Here is a 22,665-nt window from a genome sequence, read left to right on the forward strand (position 1 = left end):
ATTGTATATATAAGTAGTCTGCCAGTGTTGCACATTCTTTTATTGTGGAACAAAGGAAGGATCAGGCTGAGGTAAGGTATACGTTACAGGATATAATCATATATTTGTTTTCATTTATTTTACTGGTGACTCCATGCACTTCTTTTATCTGAGGATTTATTTCTAACTTAATCTCTGAGAAGTACTATTTCTTCAAATACTTGTTAAATTCACTCTAATCTCACCTTCTAAAAATATTATTAGATGAATGTGGGTCTTCCATTTTATCCTTTATTCCTTTATCATTCACATTTTCATTTAACCTCATTATTTTTTCTGGCTTATTTTCAACTTATAAAATTCAAATTCAGTTTTATCAAATATGTTATTTAAACTTTCTATGGAGTTTTGAACTCCAATGAACATACTTTTTCTGCCTTTTTCTGCATCAATTGAGATGATCATGTGGTTTTTCTGTCCTTCATTCTGTTAATGTGGTGTATCACATTGATTGATTTTTGTCTGTTGAACCATTTTACACATAAATCCCACTTGGCCATGATGTATAATCCTTTTAATATGGTGTTCAGTTCATTTTTCTAGTTGGAGTATAGCTTATCTTTGAAGGTTCCAGCTTATCCTTGATCTCCTAACTTCAGATCATCTCTCATTCCTGACCGCCAGCCCTACTGACTTCAGGACTGGCACCAAGAGGCAGGGGCAGTGGATTTACATAGACGGCTTAACAAAGCCCCACTATCATGTAAGGTTTAATCTCTATAATAAAGTCCTTCTAGTGGTTCTACTTGTCCAACCAAACCTTAATATAGAGTTTATCAAATGTCATTTGATATTCTGATCAAGGAAAAAGGGAGAAAGCCAAGGTATAAAGTATAGGAACAGAAAGAAAAATAACACAAAGGGAAATATATTAACTTTAGGATGATGCACGGAACATAAATATGCTGTAAAAATCTAAAAACTGGATGAAATTGATTATTTCCTAGTAAAATATATACCACCAGAATTGATTCCAGAAGAGTGTGAAAAACAAAAGAGAACCCTTAGAAGACCTTCATTGCTACTTTTGGTGAATTTGTCCACACTTCCATCTGGTTTGGCTTGGAGATCCCACCTCCATATTCTCGTGCTGGGCATGTGACCAAGACCTGGCCAGTTAGAATTCCCTGAACTTGAGGTTTTAACAGAAATCCCAAGCTGAGTCAGTCTTTTGTATAAAGGCTGTCTCTTTGCCTGGGTTCAGTAAATTGGTAATATACAAAAATAGAGTTGCATTTGGTCATTTTTCTTGCCACCCCTTGGAGAAAGGTTTCCCCAAAATAATACAAAACAAAACAAACAAAAGAAACTGCAGAGGGAAGAATATCCAAGTCAGAGAAACATTTTCTATTTATATCCTTTGGGCCCCCACACTTACCTGTGTCTGAAAGTATCAGCACTTTCAAACTTTGTTGCATTGTGAGTCAATAAATTCCTTTCTAGCCTTTAAACTAATTTGTAAGTGTTCTCTACAATTACAACTTAAAATTAATACAATGACCTTGGCAGCAATTGCATAAGATTTCAAGAAGCTAATTTTCTTGCAAAAATGAAGTTATGGGTATATACTCTTTCAAGTTCAAATACTCTGAAACCCTTTCCCTCTTGCTGAATTTTTAAATTCCTTTATATTGGATTTCAAAATACAAAAGAAAATGGGCTCTGCTTCAAGATGTTTGTGAATGTAAGCATACATAGCCATTATCTTTGCCTCTCAAGAACCTATCATAATAATGGTGAAATCTGAAAGAAAGGGAAGCCCACTACTAAAATATGCAAGGAGGGGGCTTCAGCTTCTGAGATATATATGTGCCCAGCAGAACTCCTGAGTAACTCAGCATGGCAAGAGGGAGACATAGACTGAAAGTCTATGTGGGGCAGAGTTACCTCACCTACACCTTTTTCTCCAAACAAAAAGCCTGACAGAAAGTCATTTAACCACCCTCTTACCAATTCTTTCTTTTAAAAAGGAGCCTTTTAAAAAAGATATGTAAAGACTGTTTCCAGGTGATCTATAATGGTCAGTGTGTTTGTTACAGTTCCTGCCAAAGACTTATTCTTTCAACATTTGTATGTGTTTAGAATAGTGGCAGGTCTCCATCTGTTCATGGTAAAACTGAGCCTTTCAGGTTCTTTCCAAGTCCATGAATTATTCCTATTTCTCCCAGGACTTATTTTGCTATTTTTAATATTTATCTTATTCTCTCTTATGTCATGCCTATCTCCAATATCTCAACAAATATTCATGGAACATCGACTTTGGGCAAGGCAGTATTTTTTGGGTGCTATGACTATTGTAGTGAAAATTACAAAACCCTTGCTTTCCTAGGAGTTTACATTCTTCTTAACATCTAGAGATATTTTGTTTTCTCTTCATATTTACAAATGAAGACCATGAGCTCTGTGTTTATGATTATCTTTACACCTCTCATTTTTCTGTCTTGATTATCTTTGCTAGCTTCATTATGTCTGTCTTCTTTATAATTGCTCCTGTTCCAAAGGATTCCATCCATCTCCCTCCACTACTACCATGGAACATACTTTCACAGAAAATACCTCATACTTCTTTGACTTCAGTCTGGCATCTTTACCCTGATTTAGAAGCATACTTGATATTTCGTGATAGCTAGATGAACATTGCCACTAAAATATCACTCTGACATCTCAAATCTCAGAGATTCCAGCTGAATTGTCATCTATTCCTCTACTATGACAAACAAGTTATATTGCATTTCTTATATCAGTGGAACTTCTCACCATCTACTCAGTCACCTAAACCAGAAACTTAAGGTCATCTTTAAATTATCCAAGCAGCCACCAAATTTTATTGTGCTTCTTTAATACTACTTGAATCTATATGCATCCATATCTCAACTGTCTCACCATTATATCAGGACTTTATACTTTTCTCTTCCAGTTAATGCCATAACTCCGTAAGTGGGACAATCTAAATTTTGACAATCTGTTCATATCCCTGCTAGTATGACCATTCTAAAAATTGAAAAATTTTATTCCTATTAGAAAAATCGTGTTGACTGTGCATTGCTAAGAAGATCTAGTTCAACTCTTCAGCCTGATACACAATACCACTTGTTACCTCTTTGGCCTCATCTCTTCATTTTTTGCTAATGTACTTACATCTCTTCCTCTTCTACCCCAGAGCATGATGATTCATACTTACTGTTTACTGAGCCCTAAATTTTCAGTGCATCTTTACTGTTGCATGCAGTGTTTATTTTGCTTAGAATAAAATTAATGACTTCATTTCATTGGCTAATTGTTACTAGTCCTGTAAGATACAACTCAGATATAACCCAACTTTAAGGAGGTTTGAATTATTAGTGTAGATTTCTCCTCCTAGATCATTCCATTTTATCCTGTATCTGAAATCTGTGTCAGGGCATCCCTGACATAGAGTGTTACTGTATGTTTATTCATCTGCCTTCTTTAAAATGTAATACATTTCTTCATGATAAGTGCTGTACTTCGTAACTATAACCCTAGCACCCAGCATCGGGCATGGCACATTCTTGGTCAGTGTTGAATGCCTGAAATAGTGATTTACAAAAGGGTTGGCAGATATTATAACTTAATAGGCAAGAAACCCTATACAAATATGTTAAGTAAGTGAGAGAGATCTAGGTTGAAATACATCAAATCCAGGATGGTAAGTAACAGTATTAAAATAGGTTTTCTTTGGAGAATAAAGGGTGAAAAATAAGTCTGGGATGCTCACAGTGGCCAAAAATTCTGAAGCAGTGTGTGTGTGTGTGTGTCTGTGTGTGTGTGTGTGTGTGTGTATGCCAGTAACTGTTCTAGTTTTTAGAAATGTAGTAGTAATTTAAAAAAAAAGAAAGGTCTTTTGTAGCTTCTATTTTGGGATAGGAATGGGGAAGAAAACAAGCACAAGATAAATAAAAAATGTTTTAGATAGTCACAAGTGCTACTAAAGAAAAAAAAATACACTTCCAGAATAGAAGATGACAAGGCCAGGGGTGGTAGATAACTGTGTTGTGAATAGTGATGTGAGAATGGAGAACCCAGAGCCCAGAGTTGGCTTATAATTAGTGTCTGTCCTCTATGAATGGTGGATGAGAGAAAAAGGATTTTCCCCAACCTGCTTTTCCAAATCTCCACATTTTTGCAGTGATGTTAAAGATGCTGGCTTGATGATTAAAAATGGAGAGTTTTGAATATCACACAAAGGAGAGCCTCTTATTTCATAGTGAAAAAGCCTGAGTTAAGATGGTAAAGAATTTTCAAATCTTAAAAGAAGTCACAGAAAAGAAATGCAGTTCAGATTTCCATTCGAAATTCTCATACCAGGAAACTTCTCATTGAAGGGGGTATACATTCACCTCTCAAATAATGAAAAGACATGAAATGTTTGGTTAATCGTAGTAAAGAAGATACTGAAGATCTCAAAGTATTGCATATGGATAACAAGTAATATTACTTAACAGAAACGTCACATTTCTTTGTGAACTTTCCAGTACATGCAGTGTTTTGATGTTCATGTTGTTCGATGCTCAGGCTTGTTTGCATTAACAAAAGAATCTTTATACTTAATTCTTCATGGAATATTGAGAGCACAACTTATTTTCATGGTTAGCCAAAAAAGATAGACTTTATATTGCTATCAAAAACTTATCCACAGGCTATAACTACTTTCAAAAAGAATTTGTAATTCAGGCAAGGGATTTTTTTGGAATTAGGCCAAAATAAGCAAATGTTTTAAAAACTACCAAGAAAATACAGAGAAAATTCTTAAGATGGAAATATTTATGCTCACAACCACAGTGATACTGTGTATTTAAACTGATATACTGTAATGTAAAAAACGTATCAGGTTGAGCTCAGAAGATTCAGGTACAAATCTTCTCCATTTCTGATTTGTCAGGGCAGACAGAGAGGAATATGATTTGGAAGAGCAATATAATACTCAGCAATCACTTTGAGAGCAAAATAAGTGGCTCTATAGTTTCAAAGTCAGAGTGTTAAATTGGGTTTATGATATAAGCAGCATACACTGGTAGAATGAGATAGGGTGATGTGAAGTAAAGTTAGAGCGATAAGATATTGGTGGTTGTTCAAACAGGAAGGATACTGTCTTCTAGCAGCTTCAGTAGCAGGAATTAGGGATTCCATTTTTGGGAAAAATGGTAGAATATAATGTTATAGTGGGCCTAGAACCAAGACATTAAGCCATTTACTTGTCTAGGACTCATTATAATCATTTTCTAGGTACAGGATGGATCCTAGATGAGAAGTTGTATTAGTTGTCTGTTGCTGCATAAGAAATTAATACAAATGTAATGGCTTAAAACAGCATCCCTTTATTAGCTCACAGTGCTATAGGTTGGGATACTGGCATGGAGTGACTAGGTTCTGTGTTCAAGGTCTTAAAGGTCTGAAATCAGCATTTTTAAACCCTTGTCAGATAATTCTAACATCTAATTCATCTCTGTTGGCATCATCTGTCACATCTTATTCAAGCTGTCATGTATCTGGTTCTCGGTATAAGTAGTGATATTTTATTGTCTTTTGGACATTTTGGCTATTATGTTAAGATTCTTTGGTCCCTATTTAAAGTGTTTTGTTTTTTTTAATTTTTAGCAGGCATTCACTCTTTATAGGTTTGGCACACATTTCCTGTACTTTTATGGACGGTGGTTCCATGATAACCTAATTTTCAGACCCTTTGTGGTACTCTTTTGGTCTGTTTCTCTTGTGCAGGTGGGGTTACCTCTGGTCCCTTCTCATGCTGCTTATGGGGTCTGAAGTAGCTTCCCCAGGATACGGCACTTGGTGCTTCTGGTGAGGGAAGGGAATCTCTGGAACACGTGATGAAGAGTCCTTCCTGGGCCAGGCACTTGTGACAGGGTCTCCCTGGACTGTAAGGAGTGGAGGGTGCTTACCAGGTTGAGAGCTTTCTGTGGAGGGATCTCCGTTGCCGGTACCAGCAAGTTGCCTGATGTTTCTGGGGAGGGGAGAGGAGTCTCAGGCCCATCTGAGGAGAGCATTGTCCAGGTGGGAGCTTTTTGTGGTAGGAGCACTTTTGCTGGGACCCTTAGCCACTGATGTGTCTGGGTGGTGAAGGGGGATCTCAGGCCCAGTGGGGAAGGAAAGCACTTTCCCTGGTCACTTAGTGTCATCAGGGCTTCCAATTGTTCGTCGTTGCAGGTTCTGCAAGGCTCGCCTGGTGTTTGGGGGATTCCCATTTGATGTGATGGAGGAAGAGCCTCTTTGAGCCACTTCCTGTTACTAAGTTGGGAGTTAGGAAATGCTGGGCCTGGATCACATTTTTTTGTTGGTAGAGGGTCATAAGGTGCCCTGCCATGAGGCTGTTCATCCATTCTGAGGGTCCCTAGGCAATTCACCTTCTCTAGACCTTTCAGAGATCTCCTTTGGTTGTCTCATATTATTTCCAGGATATATAGTTGTGCATATAAAGGGGGAGCAGGGAGAGGGGAGTATATACCATCTTATCTGGATTAGAAGTCCTCTCTGTGCCTTTTAAGTGCTCACCTGATTAGGTCAGGCTCACTCAGGATAATCTCCCAATCAACTGTGCTATATATCATAATCTAATAATGGGAATGATATTCCATCACATTCACAGGTCTCATACTCAAGGGGAGGGGCTCCTACAAAGATCATTGGGCATCATCTTAGAATTCTGTCGACCACAGAAGGTGCATGTGAATGTACTGAAGCATTAATTAAGCAATTATCATCCTTTGGAAGGTTTTAATCTGTTAGGATAGTATGAAAGCCAAGTACTGTTATAATTATTCTACTCACTTTAAATGAAGTATATCTGACATCAAAAATACTTCCTAAAAATCGGACTATTCAAACAACTTTCAGAAGTTAATGTAAATTTCAGAGGTTTGATCCAAGCCTTCATTTCTGGCCATGCAGATATCCTCTGTGTGAAAAATATGCTACCTCAAAGATGTTTTCAAAAACTTCACCACCACTCCCCAGTTATACCTTTTAGTTATGTACAAATACTGTGGCTGCCAGCAATTCACAGAGAAAAGAAAGGTCAGTGATGTTGCTGACTTTAACTTTTTAGAGAAGGTGTATACTTAACACTGCCTACATTTGTATAGGTTGCACATTGCACAAAATTTCTGATTATTGCTTTAGGTTATAATACAATGTACTCTCACCTATACCAGGATTGAAAAATTTAAGCAAAATTTTCTGGACTGGTCAATACAACCCCCCAAAAATAGTCTTCAGGCTGAATTAGGAGAAAAGTCCTTCACTATGTTTAGGTTGGGAGGAAGCATGACCTAAATTTTGATTTCAAATACTCGGGGTTTTGGGTGATGGTTTTACTGGGGACAATTAGAATTGAACTATGTAGACATGTTTCTTGAAGCCAAGTTTTACCTTTAAGGCTTTCATATTGCAGCTTGTGAGGCTCCAAGCAGCAATTGACTACTTTGGGTCATTCACACAAGGATTCAGAGTCATATATAAACCATAAAACCCTTTATAAGAAATCAGAATCTGTTTTAAAAATTAATTATATGAACTAAACATATATAGAAAGAAATTGAAGCTTGAATATATTGAAGAAGCAAAAATTAAAGACATACCTATAACTGCCCTTTATCCTTAGTTGTTTACAGTCACAGCAAATCAAAGTGTGACATGTTTAAGAGAAAGGTAATTAAGTTCTAAGGCTTTGTCATCTTATCACTTTTAAAAATACAAGATCTGAGTAAATGAAAGGAAAATAGAGAGGGTTGTTAAAGAGCTGAGTCATAGAGTGGAATAAAGAACAAGCGGAAGCGGAAGAGGCAAGAAAGCATACACAGGCTGGGTTTGAAGAGAGTTGGGAATGCTGGTTGTGGTAGATGGTCTCTGATTTGCTTACCGGATCTACTCGCCATCCTTCTTAACCCTGCTTCGTGATTCCAGGAGGCTGATCTTTATCAGCTTCATGGACCAGTCTCTCTGTGTCTTCAGGTTGGGTTTGGTTAATATGAACTACTGATAAGTGATTAGAAGTCAGGAGGAAAGAAGGCAAGGGTATTTATTTCCATGATCTGCCCCCTTCCAAACTTTAGGTTGGCAGTGGATGCCATTTTCTAAGGTTACATCTCTTGTTGGGTGGGCTTCTCCTATAACTCGAAGACATTCTGGGTTGCAGGAACTGCTATCTCTCTATGCCCCTTCAAACCTAGTGGTTATAATACTGGCTTCTCACAGCTGCTAGCCTCAGGGTACTTCATCATCTCTTGGTTTCCCTTCATTCTTTACACACTTTAGTCTCTTCATTAAATGCTATTCCATCACTCTTTTAAAGTGTGCCATCAGTTTTTAGCTAGAACTGACTGATACATTGGTAGTGGGGAATAGGAGAAACGTTAAGGTAGTGTTAGGGAGGTGGGATAAACTGCTGTGGAGAGAGATAGGAAGAGAAGGGTTTCAAAGCTTTTTATGGCATTCTAGGAATGTAACATGACTTCTTTATGTGAATGACTCTAATGTAGTCTTAAATGGCTTCTTAATTATTGATATTTGGTTGGGTTTCTGTTTCTTTGCATGCACAACCAGGATTGAACAGGGCTAAGAGATGTCTGGGATTTACATGACGAGATAATACTACTAGGATCTATCTAGATTCATTATATCATATTAAGACATTTCTCCCTTGGAATCAGGAACATCCCAACCCAGTGCACATGCTAAGTTTCTATTGAAATTCAGTGAACTGCTGTGGTGTGAAATTAATTTTTATTGTCAGTCCCCTGCATCGGCAGGTCGACTCTCAAGCCCTGTGCCACCAGGGAAGCCCTATAACACTTTATATAGCTGAGAATTCAGATCTCAATCAGGATTTTCACTCTCATTGGAATCCACTACTTGCCTACGACAAATCGGACACGTAGAGTTCTCAGACAGCCAGCGATCAATGCAGTGAATATGATATTCATGGGAGCAAGGTAGTATGCGAAGCTTGCTGTTTTCTGTGTAGTCTGTAAGGCAAATGCTACAGGCTTTTAGTGCATCATTTTCACCAAAAGATCTTACAGCCAAGCTGTCAATCTGTGCTTTGGTGAGTCCTGTAGTTTGCAGATTATGGGAGGACCCAGAGTCACTTTCATCAGATATTATTAGGCTAATTTGTATACCCCCTTGGCTGGTCTCTGATGATAAGTTTGTTTCTTCAATGCCTTCAAACATCAGTGAGCTAATTCCTGAATTTTCATCACTTGAGCTGGAACCAGAAATAGGACTAGAACTGGAACTAGACGTACAATTGGGGCTTGAATGCCAACTCAGTGTGGAACTTGAATGGGTATCATAGCTAGCATTTGAATCAGAACCAAATGTACCACTACTACTACCGTTAGGTGACTCTAGCCATTCCATGTTTTGACTTGGAGGTGAGACACTATGCTCTAAATTACTGTCACTGTCCATAAGGTTATTTGAGTTACTAAATTCTGTCATTGTCTGCCTTAACATGCTCTGAATTGGAACAGATGTTGTATCATTTAAGCTAGTATTTAACGTTCTGCAAACGGGATTTCTAATGGTATTGACATAAGCTCTCACACCTGCCTGCTCAGAATGTGAATACATATGCCTCAGTCCTCGTTCACTTTCAGAAGTGACAGTGTTGTTTGGTGTCTCAGATGTTAACTGAGTTCTACTAGCTCTGCTGTCTCTCTGAGAATATGCTCCAGAATGAACTTGTCCTACTTCAAGATTGAAGGGTATGGTTGGATATATTTCCCTCATTCCCCAAGATTCACCACTGCTGGTTGTATCTGGAGAATTTTCTCCATGAACGGCATTCCTTGTTCTAGAAATTTCAATAAGACCGCTATTTTGCAACTCAAATCCAGTCATTTGCTGTCTCAATATTTCTTGGTGCTCAGTTCTAGAAAATCTCGCATTCTCACTTAGCAGAGGCTGCTCAAAATTCTGAGAGGGTATACTATGATTAAGTCTTTGTACAATTTCCCTAAGTGAACGTGGAGGCGACCAACTTTCAATTCTTGCTCTGGTTCTCCGATACTCTGGGCTCCTACTTCTTGCTCTTCGCTGACTTGTGGTAGGTGGGAATTCCATTAATGTTTCAGTTGTATCTTGTTCAGACATAGATGGTCTTGTAAATATTGATTCAGATTGTGGACTTTCCACTTGCCTTTGGCTGTCTTCCATATTTTCTCTTCTGGGAAGTCTTGCAGACGCTACATATTCATTCTCTGGATTTGGACTCCCATTATCAAGGTTAGCATTTATTTCTAAACTGAATATGAACTGATCACTTTTAGGATTAATTTGGCTCTTCTCTTCAAGATTGTTTTTCTCTTTGTCCACTTGTCATATTTTCAGTTTGTCCAGAACAGTTAAGCCAGTCTATTAGAGAGTCACCACTAGACACGTCATCTGAAGAGTCTCCTCTGTCTGTTAACAAAAAAAATGGGGAGGGTGCGTAAAAAACCACCAAAATTAGAACCATCATAAAATAGCACTCTGAATCTTTGTTTCAAAAACAAACAAAAAATGAGAACTTAAATACTCAGATGTTTTCAACTGATTTCACATTTATAGAGTTAATATTTTATAAACTGCACTGTGTAGATTTATAAGTAAAGGTAGAAAAGTTTCGATTCCATCCAAAAAGAGTGAGCTAATCCTAGATAAACTTAGAGAATTTTTTAAAAAGGGAATCCAGAGGAAGTCTGTGTTTCAGTACTTCATCATATACACAGCCCTGTGTACCACTGTCGGAGGAATGTCAAGAGACTTTTTTTTCAGTCCACTGTCAAAACACTAATGCAATTAAACAAGGTAAACACCAGTTAAGGTACAATGCTAGTAGTTTAGTTCAGTTTACATTATTGTCTAATTTTCATTAGTCTCCAACATGACTACTTGTAGGCTCTTCACTTATGTGCTTTTGATAATAGATCAGCTGTTTTAAAATATAAGGTTATTGCCCAAACATAAACAAGTTTTATAGGTTTAAAAGTGTTTGCATTTTGAATACTTCTTAATGTTACCAAGATATTTAATTGACATTAAATTGAAGGTCAGATCAAATGAATAGACTGAACCTAGCATGGTACATATAAGACCATATTCAAGAGCCAAAGTATTATAGTATCCTCTTCATTAGACAGCAAAATCCTCTACTTCACACTGGAAGGGAAGGCACCAGACCTGAGGTCCGAGCTGGGTTTCTCAGCCTTAGCACTACTGACATTTTGGTGCTGGACAATTCTTTGTTTTGGGGAGCTATCCTTGTGCATTGTGGGATCTTTGGCAGCATCCCTGGCCTCTGCCCACTAGATGCTAGTAACACCCATGTCTCCCCTGTGACAACCAAAAATATCTCTAGCCATTGTCAAATGTCCCCAGGTGTTGAAGAGAGCACCATTGTCCCCAGTGGAGAATATTTCTGTTTGCTTTTTTTACATGTCTATGTAGAAAAAATAATTCAGGAAGTAGGAGGGACTTTCAGTTGAGGTAGAAAACCAAGAAAAATACAAATAGGCTACTTTGCACTGTTTCCCAATTAAAACAACCCAAATGTGAATCAGGAAAACAAACAAACATACCTTGACATGCTCACCAAAAATCAAGTAAATGCCAGTTCTTTTTATGAGAAGTTACTTACCAAATTAATGTAAGTCACTTCTGTATAATTTACTATTTACTATTATGAAGTTACTATTTCCTATTATGAAGTTCCTTATTCATCCCATCCGATTCCCTCCAAAAGCAAAATATACCTGTATTTTCATCTGAGTCTTGTGGTGCGTTTTCTTTAATTAGCTGAAGTCTTCTCAGCAACTCTTCTTCCGTACTTTCACCTGGAATGCCTAGAAGACTGTTGTCTCTCATAAGTTCGTAATCTTCTTCACTCAGGTTATTTACGAACCTGGAGAAATCCTCTTCCCGAACCAATCGGTCCGTTTGACTTATGTGTTGGGCCGAAACTCCATCTCCTTCATCGTTGGAATCCGAGTTTTCCACCTTAATAAACAAGTGGAAAATTATCTGAAATTCACGACGTGGTGTTGAAATTCACCAATGGTCGTTTCGTTTTCTTCGCTTTGTACTTCCTGCCAGAGTGTCCGGTTCCGACTCAGTCGGATGACCCTCCGCACAGATTCCTCCCTTCTCCCTTCCCAACTCAGTTCTGTGGCCCCTGGTGACGCAACAGTTGGGAGCCGCCTCTAGCCCAGAACTTGCTAGACGTTGCCTAGGCACCCATTATCTTCCCCGCTGTTACCGAGTAGGGACTGGATTCAGGTTAGGTTTCATTTCATTCAAAACCAGCCAATGTTACTGAGGGTTTATAGTGTACCAAGCACCGTGCTTCACCTCGTTTCACCCACAGGAGCCTATTCTCAGGTTTTCAGGCTCTGATATGCTTTATTTATTCGTTACATTCCATATGACTGCCTTCTTCAAAATGCCATGCCAAAGTCAGCCTAGTTCAATGCAGCAATTCTCATTTTCAGGTGCCCAGGGACCTCCGCCTTTTCTCCTCATGAATTTCTCAAATCCTAGACTCTCACTAAGAAAGCCCACAATGTTTGATAATTTACCAGGGCCCTGGCTGAGTCTCTTTAGTGTGTCCTCTCCCTTTTAACTGTTAATGGCTTCATCTTGCATTATATGGTCCTTCAGTCTTGTTTCAAACAAACAAGAAACACCAAAACTTTGGTAGGCTTTTCTGCTCAGCCAGGGAATTCCTTCTCCACAAAAGCATTAGGTTCATTTTTGTCCTCCTTTCTCATAAATATTATAAATAGTACTTAAGCTAAACTAGCCAGAACATCACGGGAACTTTTAGGACAGATACATAATAGTTACTTTGTCTGCCACAGTGAGTACTGACTTTGCTGATTTTGTCGCATGTATCACCTGAAAGGCTTGGTGAAAATAAAATAATGCTCATTTGCAATGCTATCTGGAGGAGACCTCTAATTCACTCTCAGTACACAGCTTAGAAGTTGAAGGAGCTGTGTAAATTCACAGTTGTTGTTTTGTTCACGGTCCACAGCAGGCTTTCTTGTTTGTTCTCAAGGAGATGGAAGGATGGTAACTTTACTGGTGTGACGGTGAAGAATCTAAGTCTATGTCCTGCTTTTGACATTTGTTCCATACCTCGTTTAACTTAAGCTAGAAAAATCAATCTTTCCCCTCTGAATCAAATCTCAGCAAGACTTTGGATGAGAACAGAATCCCCTAGACTACCCTGCCTCCTTTATGGACTTCTGAGTGTATTTGTTATCTTTTACTGAAGTTATTCTTTTCACAGGGGAACTCTGTTGTAAACTTGTTTGCTGTGCCTCAATCAAAACTAGCAGTATTATGAAAATTCAGCGTGATTTGTACTCTTGATGCAGGAAACCCTCACAATCGTTAGTGTTCTTGAGAGTGATTGATTCAGTTTAATTCAATTCAATCAATTCAAGTGTCAAGTATGTTTAGCGTTTGTTAAATGTCAGTCATATTATCGGATATTAAGATACAAAGATGAGTATATTTAAGAATCTGTTGTCATTAGAGTATAACAAACAATTGAGCTACACAGAGGTAAAATTACAGTTTTGAGGAGAAAGTGATTTGAGTGAGAGAGAAAATCGGTTTCACTGCATTTGGGTTTTAAAGGATGAATAGGAGTTTTCTAAGTGAATGAAAGGGGGAAATATTTTCAAAAGTGAGAACAGCAACTGCTAACACTCGTAAAACAACAAGGATAGTAGATTTCAATTACTAAAAAAAGATATTAGTTAAATTGGCAGAGCAAGGTCAAAAAATGGAGACCTTTATGACATGTTTAGAAGTTGGACTTTATCATTAGTGCAATGGAAAGATGTTGAAGTCTTTAGACAGTTGATGGTCAAATTTGCAATTTAGAAATAATATTGATAGTAGTGTTGAGGATGAATATGAAGGGCAACAGTTCAGATGGGAGGGTCAGAAATAGATAGAGGGCAGCCTAGGCTAGTGATGACAAGGATCTGAATCAGGGCAAAGGAATATGATTAAAATGAAGGACTTTAACAGATCTCTAGGCAGCAGAACTGACTAAACCTAGTAATATGTGGGAAAGAGGGAAAAGTGAGGAGGGGGAATATATGAAGGAAAGGCAGGGATCAGGATTACTTCTGTATTTCTGTCTTTGCTTAGTGGACAGTGGTACCAATAAGAAGTTACACCTGATTCTGAAGTTGTATGGTTTAGCTTAAGAGGGAGCATGATTGCTTATGATTAGAATAGTATGCAAGTTACCTGAAGATTCAGAAAGTCTTACAGTCTTTCCAAATTTAGGTACAGAAGCACATGAACTAATAGCCCCGGATGTTTGGTGTTCCCTGTAGTTGGCTCTCAGTGTCAATGACTCTAGCTTCCTGAACTATTTGTTCCTGGTTATGTCCCAATTCTGGTGCAAGTAACAGGGTATAGGGATCATCATCCCAGAGACCTACTTATTGACCTTGATTATTTAAATAGAAGCCACCAATATAGCTGTGCTTTACACTTAGTTCTCTCATGTCTTGACTTTCCTTCTGAATATTGCAGTGTAGGTTCAGTAGTTTTTCCTCTGGATGGCAATATTGCTGCTTTGGCCTTTGTTCTATCCCTTGTCTTGATATCAGAAGTCTTCTGAAGATGTTTTTTCTTCACTTCTCATTTCAGAGATGGGAGGTGCATCAGGAAGTCCGGAGGTTGACTAGAGCATCACTCTAAGTTGAGTTGGAGGGGAAGAGGTTGAAGATGGAAAGTTGCTTACTTTCAAACAGAGTCAAGCACTTAAAAATTTGGCCAATCCATTGTTTATGATGTGGTGAAAAAATGGGGTGTGTGTGAGCAGATTTGGCTGTTCTTTTATCCTGGTTGTAATAATGGAGTTTTGTAATCAAGAGTTTTCTTTTACTGACTCTGTCCAAGGAAGCTTCTGAACAGATTCTATGACTCAAAGGGAGACTGAAAATAAGCAAGAGATAGCATTCTCCCTGAATATGGGTAAAAGGAGTTCCGTGGCTTTAGAACTATAAGAAATGATCAAGACATATATTCCAGATACCTATTGCAGTATAACAGACCATTCCAAAATGCAGTGGTAGATACAATAGAAACCATGTTGTTATAGTCAGGACTTTGTGAGCTAAGAATAAAGATAAAGAATACTGGGGATGGCTCATCTCTGCTCCATCATGACTGGGCCTCAGCTGTGGTGGCTTGAATGATTGGAGATAGATTAGACAACTTGACTGGTGTCATATGTCTGGGGCCTTGGTTCTGGCTAAGTTTTCTTTGAGTCACATCTTTTGGTGCTGAAATGTCCAACCAAGATGGCATCTTCATTCACAAATCTGGGGCTTGAGTTGGGCTGCACAGGCTGAAAAATCTGGGGCTGGTTTTCTCTCTGTCTCTTTCTCCATGAAATTTCTCGGTGTAGTTTTGGAGTCTTAGCAACCTGGATATCTCAAAGTAGTTGAACTCTTACATAGTGAGTGGCTTCACCCAAAGTAAACATCTCAAGGGACTTGGCTGGAATCTGTAAATCGTCCTATGACTTAACCTCACAAGTGCAAGAACACCTTTTCTCTTGCATTCTGTTGATTGAATAAGCCAGTGTATCAGCCCATATTCAAGAAGTGGGACACCACATTCTACCTTTCAATAGAGAGGTAACAAAGATTTTATGGTTGTATTTAATGTACCATAGCACATGATGAAAAAAATCTTATAATGATGACTTTTCAGTTTAAGTAGAAATTAATCTCTCCCTCTGTTTTCTGAATTGCATTATTCTCTGGGTAAAAATAAAAAAAGGGAGGACATAAAATCTGAAGTTCTTTGCATTCAGCCTGATTTTAAAGATGCCCGATTAAGGATCTTTTTATTATGTAATAGTTTTCCCACATCAGAGACCATTGGTAATATTAAGAGCTATTTACTGAGCAACTGTAATTGCTAGACACTCTGCTTGTGTTTTAACTTATTTGGCCTCAAGCCCCATGCAAGATAGGTATTACTATTCTCAGAGATAAAGGCATTGAGGCTGATGCAAATTAAGTGATTTTCTCAAAGTTACAGTAATAGATAATATGTTTAGATTCAAACAAGGTCTACAGGATGACACTCCCTGTTTCGCTCTACTCTGCTATGTTTAATGAAAACACAATTTTAGACATCATTACACAAACGTAGTAAACTTTCAGTTAAATGAGATGCTTGAATCATGTTTGATCATTTTCGTGTGCCATTTCAATTCTGCTTTGGAGTTAGTCTAGAATATCTTCATTTTAACTTAATAAAGAGTAATTTTAAATCAAGAAGTAAACATAATTAAAGCTTGATAAGATATTTCATATATTTATGTCTTTTTCTTTCCCACCAGAAGGATGGGTTAAAAGCTTGAAAGCATTGATGCAGAAAAATGAATATAAATATGCGTCTCATGGAATCTACTGGAATTGGTTCTTTGACACAAATACTTGTTTTGAATCTAAATACGATATTCTTTTTAATTGAAATCACACCCTTTCCACTTATATAGGCTTGACACTAGGAATTAGTTTCATCTCTTCCTTATTCTTACCTCTAATTATGGAAATAAAAATGTATTTATTTAGCAAGGTCTCATCCCTCTTATGATTTCCTTTCTTCCTGGTTCTGCTCAGATTTAGACTTTTTTTTTTTTTTTTGCGGTACATGGACGTCTCACTGTTGTGGCCTCTCCCACTGCGGAGCACAGGCTCCAGACGTGCAGGCTCAGCGGCCATGGCTCACAGGCCCAGCCGCTGCACGGCATGTGGGATCTTCCCAGACCGGGGTACAAACCCATGTCCCCTGCATCGGCAGGCGGACTCTCAACCACTGCGCCACCAGGGAAGCCCTGATCTAGACTTTTGATAGCTTTTCTATTAGTTCTGTATCAGTGGTTAGTTTGTTTCTATGCTTTCTCTAGTTTTGAGCCATTTTACACACTTTCTCTGAGGCATGCTCCAGGTCTGTTATTCACAAGCAAGTTAGTTCATATTTCCGCACATTTGTTTATTTGTAAACTCTTACATCCTAGATTATTGTAATAAATAAATAAACTTACATATACATAAATAATATTCTGTTTGTTACCTATATAGATATATTTAAAGATGAATTTTACGGTTACAAGGATGAAACGGATATCAGGTTTGTTTCTCAAAACAAATGGACACAGAGAACACAAAATGAATAAGCAACACAAAAGCTCACAATATATGAGCAAAAGCAAATTAAGCAGGCCTGCCGTATACAGATTCACAGGTTGTGCCCTCTAAAATTCCCAGGGGGCACCATTCATGTAAAGAAGAAAGTGAATGACACTCCTATAAATATGCAGTGCACCACCTGTACAACTGAACATGCAGACCCTGAAAATGAGCTTTAATGCTATCTTCTGCCTTCCTTCGACCCAGTAGGGAGAAGAGAAGAGGATAATGAACTCAGGGAGAGTAAATAGTTACTTTATTACTTATTCTTCTCCAGGCCTAGAATTTTATATGCTCCTATTGAAGGGAGGTTGGTGATTTTGTTCAGTAGCCTGCAGACACAGGGAGGTGCACCGCCTCTTTCACCAAGTATTTACACCAGTAGGTGTAACCACAATGGCAGCGTGTGGTGTGGGTAAAAATGGTCACCTCACATCTCTGTCATGTCGACTCTCCCTTTTATGGTGCTAATTGGGTGTTGTAGTCGCTCTTATGGAGAGTCACTGAATGGTCAGTCTGGGTTGCCTATTCAAAGAAACTCACCACATTTTCAAATTACATTACAAAAAGGCCCCTACATTTCAGGCATACCATTTTGCTTAAATTCAAACTACTGTACTATAATCAAGTTGCCTCTCTTGCTTAAGTCTCAATATCCACAAACCTCAACAAATTCATTAGACAGTAGGTTGACCAAAGGGTGAAAGTTCTTTAAAAAGTAGCATTTGTATTGGGAGCAGAGTTTGGGTTTCCTTATGGTCGGATTTCCTGGGGCCTCTTTAATATTCAGGCTAAATGCAAGCTCTTATCCACACTATTAGAATGCATCCTCTATCTTCAAACACATTTGACAACTTATTGCATATAGAATAAAGTAAAATGTGTAGTAAGTCCTTACAAAAATCACTCTAGATTTGCCAACATTACTACATTTTCATCTTTCAAACTTCAGTTTAAATGTCACTTCCATGGAAAGGTCTTCCTGACCAGTTTATCTAAAATAAAATTGTGCATGTCATGCTCTGTCACAGACGCTTATCTCTTCCTCCAATAAACTGTATACTATAAGAATAGTGATCTTTATAGCTCAACCTGTGTTTTCCATCTATTCAGTTCCTTAAAGTAGATACTAAATGAATATGCGTTGGAGAGTGAAATAAGTAAAGTAAGGAAGAAAGGCCAGAGGGAGGAAGGGAGGAAGGAAGGGCCTCTGGCAAAGATTCTCTCTCCGTCTTTTTTCATTCTGGCTGCTGTAACAAAATGCCACAGACTGGGTAGCTTATAAACAACAGAACTTTATTTTGTAATGTTATGGAGGCCTGAAGTCCAAGATCAAGATAGCAGCATGGTCTCATTCTGGTGAAAGCCCTCTTCCTGATTCATAGCCAGAACCTTCTTGCTGTGTCCTCACATGGTGGAAGGGGGCTAGTGAGCTCTCTGGAGCCTCTTTTAAAAGACATTGATCCCATTCATGAAGGAATTTGTGGAATCTAAAAAATACAACCAACAAGTGAATATAACGAGAAAGAAACAGACTTACAGATGTGGTGAACAAACTGGTGGTTACCTGTGGGGAGAGGGAAGGGGAGAGGGTAGGGGATTAAGAGGTACAAACTATTATGTATAAAATAAGCTACAAGGATATACTGTACAGCACAGGGACTATAGCTAATATTTTATGATAACTATAAATGGAGTATAACCTTTAAAAATCACAAATGACTATATTGTACAGCTGTAGCTTATATTGTATACCAACTATATGTCAATGAAAATAATAATAATAGTCACAAAAAATCTGAAATAAAAGGCATTAATCCCATTCATGAGGGTGCCACCCTCATGACCTAATCACCTTCCAAGGGCTCCACCTCCTAATACCACCAATTTGGGGGGTTAGGATTTCAACATATACATTTTGAGGGAACATAAATATTCAGACCATAGCACTCTTCTTTGACCAAACGTGAGTCAGCCTTCTCTGAGTCCTCTTTCTAACTAGTCCCTGACCTTAGGCTCTGTCCTTGGCCCATTTAGACTAGTATTAGCATGAATTCTGGTGGGTCAGTTTAGCAAAAATCCTCTACCCTTGATATATGATCAAACTCTTTATTCCTCACCCTTCATGTCTTATCACCCTAGCCTGACTACAGAAAAAAGTTCTGTCAAATTGATTTAGCCAGAATTCTCCTTACCCCTGATGTTTCCCCTTAGTAATTTTCTACTGACCCCCACCCTGCTCCTTGCCTTTATATCTCTACTTGTTCTTATTATATTAGGAGTTGAGCCCCGTCTCCCTCTCCTACTACACAGCCCCTCTGTAGTAGTCTCCCTGACTTATCCTTGCTACCTTTAACAAGTATCATGTATACTTGTTTTCTTCAATACCTTCAAGGCTTTCCCTACCTACATCTCTCTGCATATGCTGTCACTTTTTCCATGCCTTTGTCCACATTGTAATCTGTGCTTGCGATGCCCTACCCTTTATGCCCTAGTTCATATCAAACCTCTCTGCAATATCTGTACCCTTCTAGTCCTGTATTAAATAAACTGCCCTTCAAGATGGCCTGTAAAACTCCTGTTTGCATAAATATTTGCCATTTTTCACCTTCCTGCTTCCTCTTAGACTCTTAAATAGAACAATGTGTGCACTTGCCTTCTACTAGATTGTAAACTGTAGTGATGCAAGAAGTAGGCATCATTATGTGCCCCTCTAATGCCTAACACCAAATGTTATGCACAGTTAGAAACTCAATAAATACCTGATTAGTTGAACTATGGTCCTACTATATAGTGAAAAATTCAAAGGCTATTGAATTGGATTCTGATCTCCCCCACTCATGAGCTGTGTGACATTGGGTAAGTTATTTAATCTCTCAGTTTTAGTTTCATTATTTGTAAAAGGCAATGATACCTAAATGGGTTGTGGTAAACTTTAGTGATATTCTATGTAAAATAAAGTAAATGTGATACTATATGTAAAGGTGTCTCCTGCTTAAGGTCAGGAATCCATTTGTAAAAATCAAGCAGTTTTTGGTAAAATGTAACCAGGAAAAAAATTCCTATTATTTTAATGGAAACCTTTAGTATGTTTTATATGTTAGCCCAACAACCCCAACAAATTTCCTGAAATGCAATGAAACAAAAGAAACAAAAAATTGTTATAATATAGATATTTAAAATCATCATATCCTAATCACCTAATAATTAATATGGTTTTAACAAACATTGCTTTGCAGTAACATGGCCTCTCTTAACCCCAGTAACATCAGAGTTGCACATCCTCTTCTGTGACACTTTGCAGGCTTTTCAAAATGTCTACACAGGAGTCTGAAGTTTTACCCAATGTATTTGGAAGGTAACTCAAGATTTTCTCCAACCACTGTGTTCTTATAAAAGTTACCTTGAGTTTGCAGTTGCAAATATGTTTTATTGCTGTATAATCACTGGCTGAAGAATATTTGATTGAGAACTAATTAAATTCTCTGTAGTGTAAGTATTAAAGCAAAGAGCTCTTCTAACAGGGAAGTAATAGGAGATATTTTGTGTGTTATATCTTCATATAGGTTTGCTAAACAGTGTTGTTCTTAATAAATGTTATTTTCTAACTTCCTTCCATTATGAATCAAATTAATTCTAAACCCAAGATTTAATTTAGTCTTCATTTCTCAAATTCAGTTAAAACAATCATTTTTGGGGTTTTAAGAATTTAATTAAGTTATGCAAAAATATATCTAGGGGTTTATTTTATTTTTTAGTTTTAATTTAATTTAATTTTTTCCTTGAAGTATAGTTTATTTACAATATTTTATAAGTTTCTGGTGTACAGCAAATTGATCCAGTTATGTATGTATATATATATATATACACATATATATACATATATATTCTTTTTCAGATTCTTTACCCTTATAGGTTATTACAAAATATTGACTATATTTCCCTATGCTATACAGGAAGTCCTTGTTGGTTATCGATTTTATATGTAGTCGTGTTTATATGTTAATCCCAACCTCCTAATTTATCCCTCACCCCCTTCCCCTTTGCTAACCATAAGTTTGTTTTCTATGTCTGTGGGTCTTTTTCTGTTTCATATATAAGTTCATTTGTATATTTTTTTTTAGATTCCACATATAAGTGATATCGTATTATATTTGTCTTTCTGTGTCTGGCTTAGTTCACTTAGTATGATAGGTCCATACATGTTGCTGCAAATGGCATTATTTCATTCTTTTTTATGGCTGAGTAATATTCCATTGTGTGTATGTGTGTGTGTTTATGTGTGTATATATATATAAATATATATATAAATATATATAAATATAAATATAAATAAATAAATATATATATGTGTGTGTGTATATATATATATATATATATATATATATATGAAACACATCTTCTTTATCCATTCATCTGTTGGTGGGCATTTAGGTTGCTTCCATGTCTTGGCTATTGTAAATAGTGCTACAGTGAACTTTGGGGTGCATGTATCTTTTCAAATTATGATTTTCTCCTAGGGCTTTATTGATAATGACATACACTCTAGCCCACCTACCTCACTTATATTTCCATATATCCTGAGTGAGTCAGTCTCTTTTTTTTTTGGCTTTTTAAGAAATCTGGATGCTTTCTAGATAATAGCTATCTCCATATGCACATCTGAACCATTTGCATGGTTTCTTTTAAGTTTATTATTAGGGAAGCTTAGAATAATTTCATAACAACATAGAAAGTGATTGTATACAAACTTTATTTTAACTGTGGACTACCCCAACTCCTACCGCAAATACTCATAGACTGAAAGGTCATCAGAGATGAGCTTGTCTTTGGGAATTGGAGCGTGGAAATTAGAGAAAGGAAGGAAATCACGGAACTACTTCAGCTGGAGATGAAAGAGTGGGTAAATGCCCTTTTCTTGGAAAAAAAGATGAATTTCCTACTAGAGGAGAAATCTCTTAAAATATTCAGTTGCACCAGTGATTAACTCTGTTGCAAATTTATTTGCATTCGGCAGGTACTGCAGGGAACAACTAGTGTGTATGCCTTGGCATAGTAAAAAAAATTATGTAGACAGAAAGTATATGTCATTTATCTAGTTATTGAATAGCCTGAAATATAGAGCAGTCGAATACTATTTGTAATTTGCGTGAGTGTGTGTGTGTGTGAGAGTGAGCAAAGCTGTGTTTGACACTAACATCCATTTTTCCTGACTTAAGAACAATAGTTTAATAGATAATTGTGGTTTAAAGAACTGATTGATGCCAGACAGGAAGCTCCCCTCATATTGATTATGTGTAAAAATGCCTAGGAGGGCTTGGGACTGACAGAAACCATCAGTAAACTTCAAAACTCAAACGAGAATTTAGTT

At 37.4% G+C, this 22,665-nt stretch overlaps 1 protein-coding gene across 1 annotated transcript in view; it reads right to left on the reverse strand.

Annotated features, from left to right (window-relative positions):
* Positions 1-22,665, reverse strand: part of LOC309797422 (E3 ubiquitin-protein ligase RLIM-like) — a gene marked incomplete at both ends in the record, with an annotated part of 119,174 nt that overhangs the window by 58,395 nt on the left and 38,114 nt on the right. Inside the window, 3 exon segments of the mRNA XM_082645964.1 lie at positions 10,027-10,369; positions 10,371-10,479; positions 11,811-12,054. Of these exon segments, the coding sequence (XP_082502090.1) occupies positions 10,027-10,369; positions 10,371-10,479; positions 11,811-12,054 (696 nt within the window).

The sequence above is a fragment of the Mesoplodon mirus genome (genome assembly GCF_964341445.2).
Source record: "Mesoplodon mirus genome assembly, contig: HAP1_SCAFFOLD_521, whole genome shotgun sequence".
NCBI classification, from domain to species: domain Eukaryota; kingdom Metazoa; phylum Chordata; class Mammalia; order Artiodactyla; family Ziphiidae; genus Mesoplodon; species Mesoplodon mirus.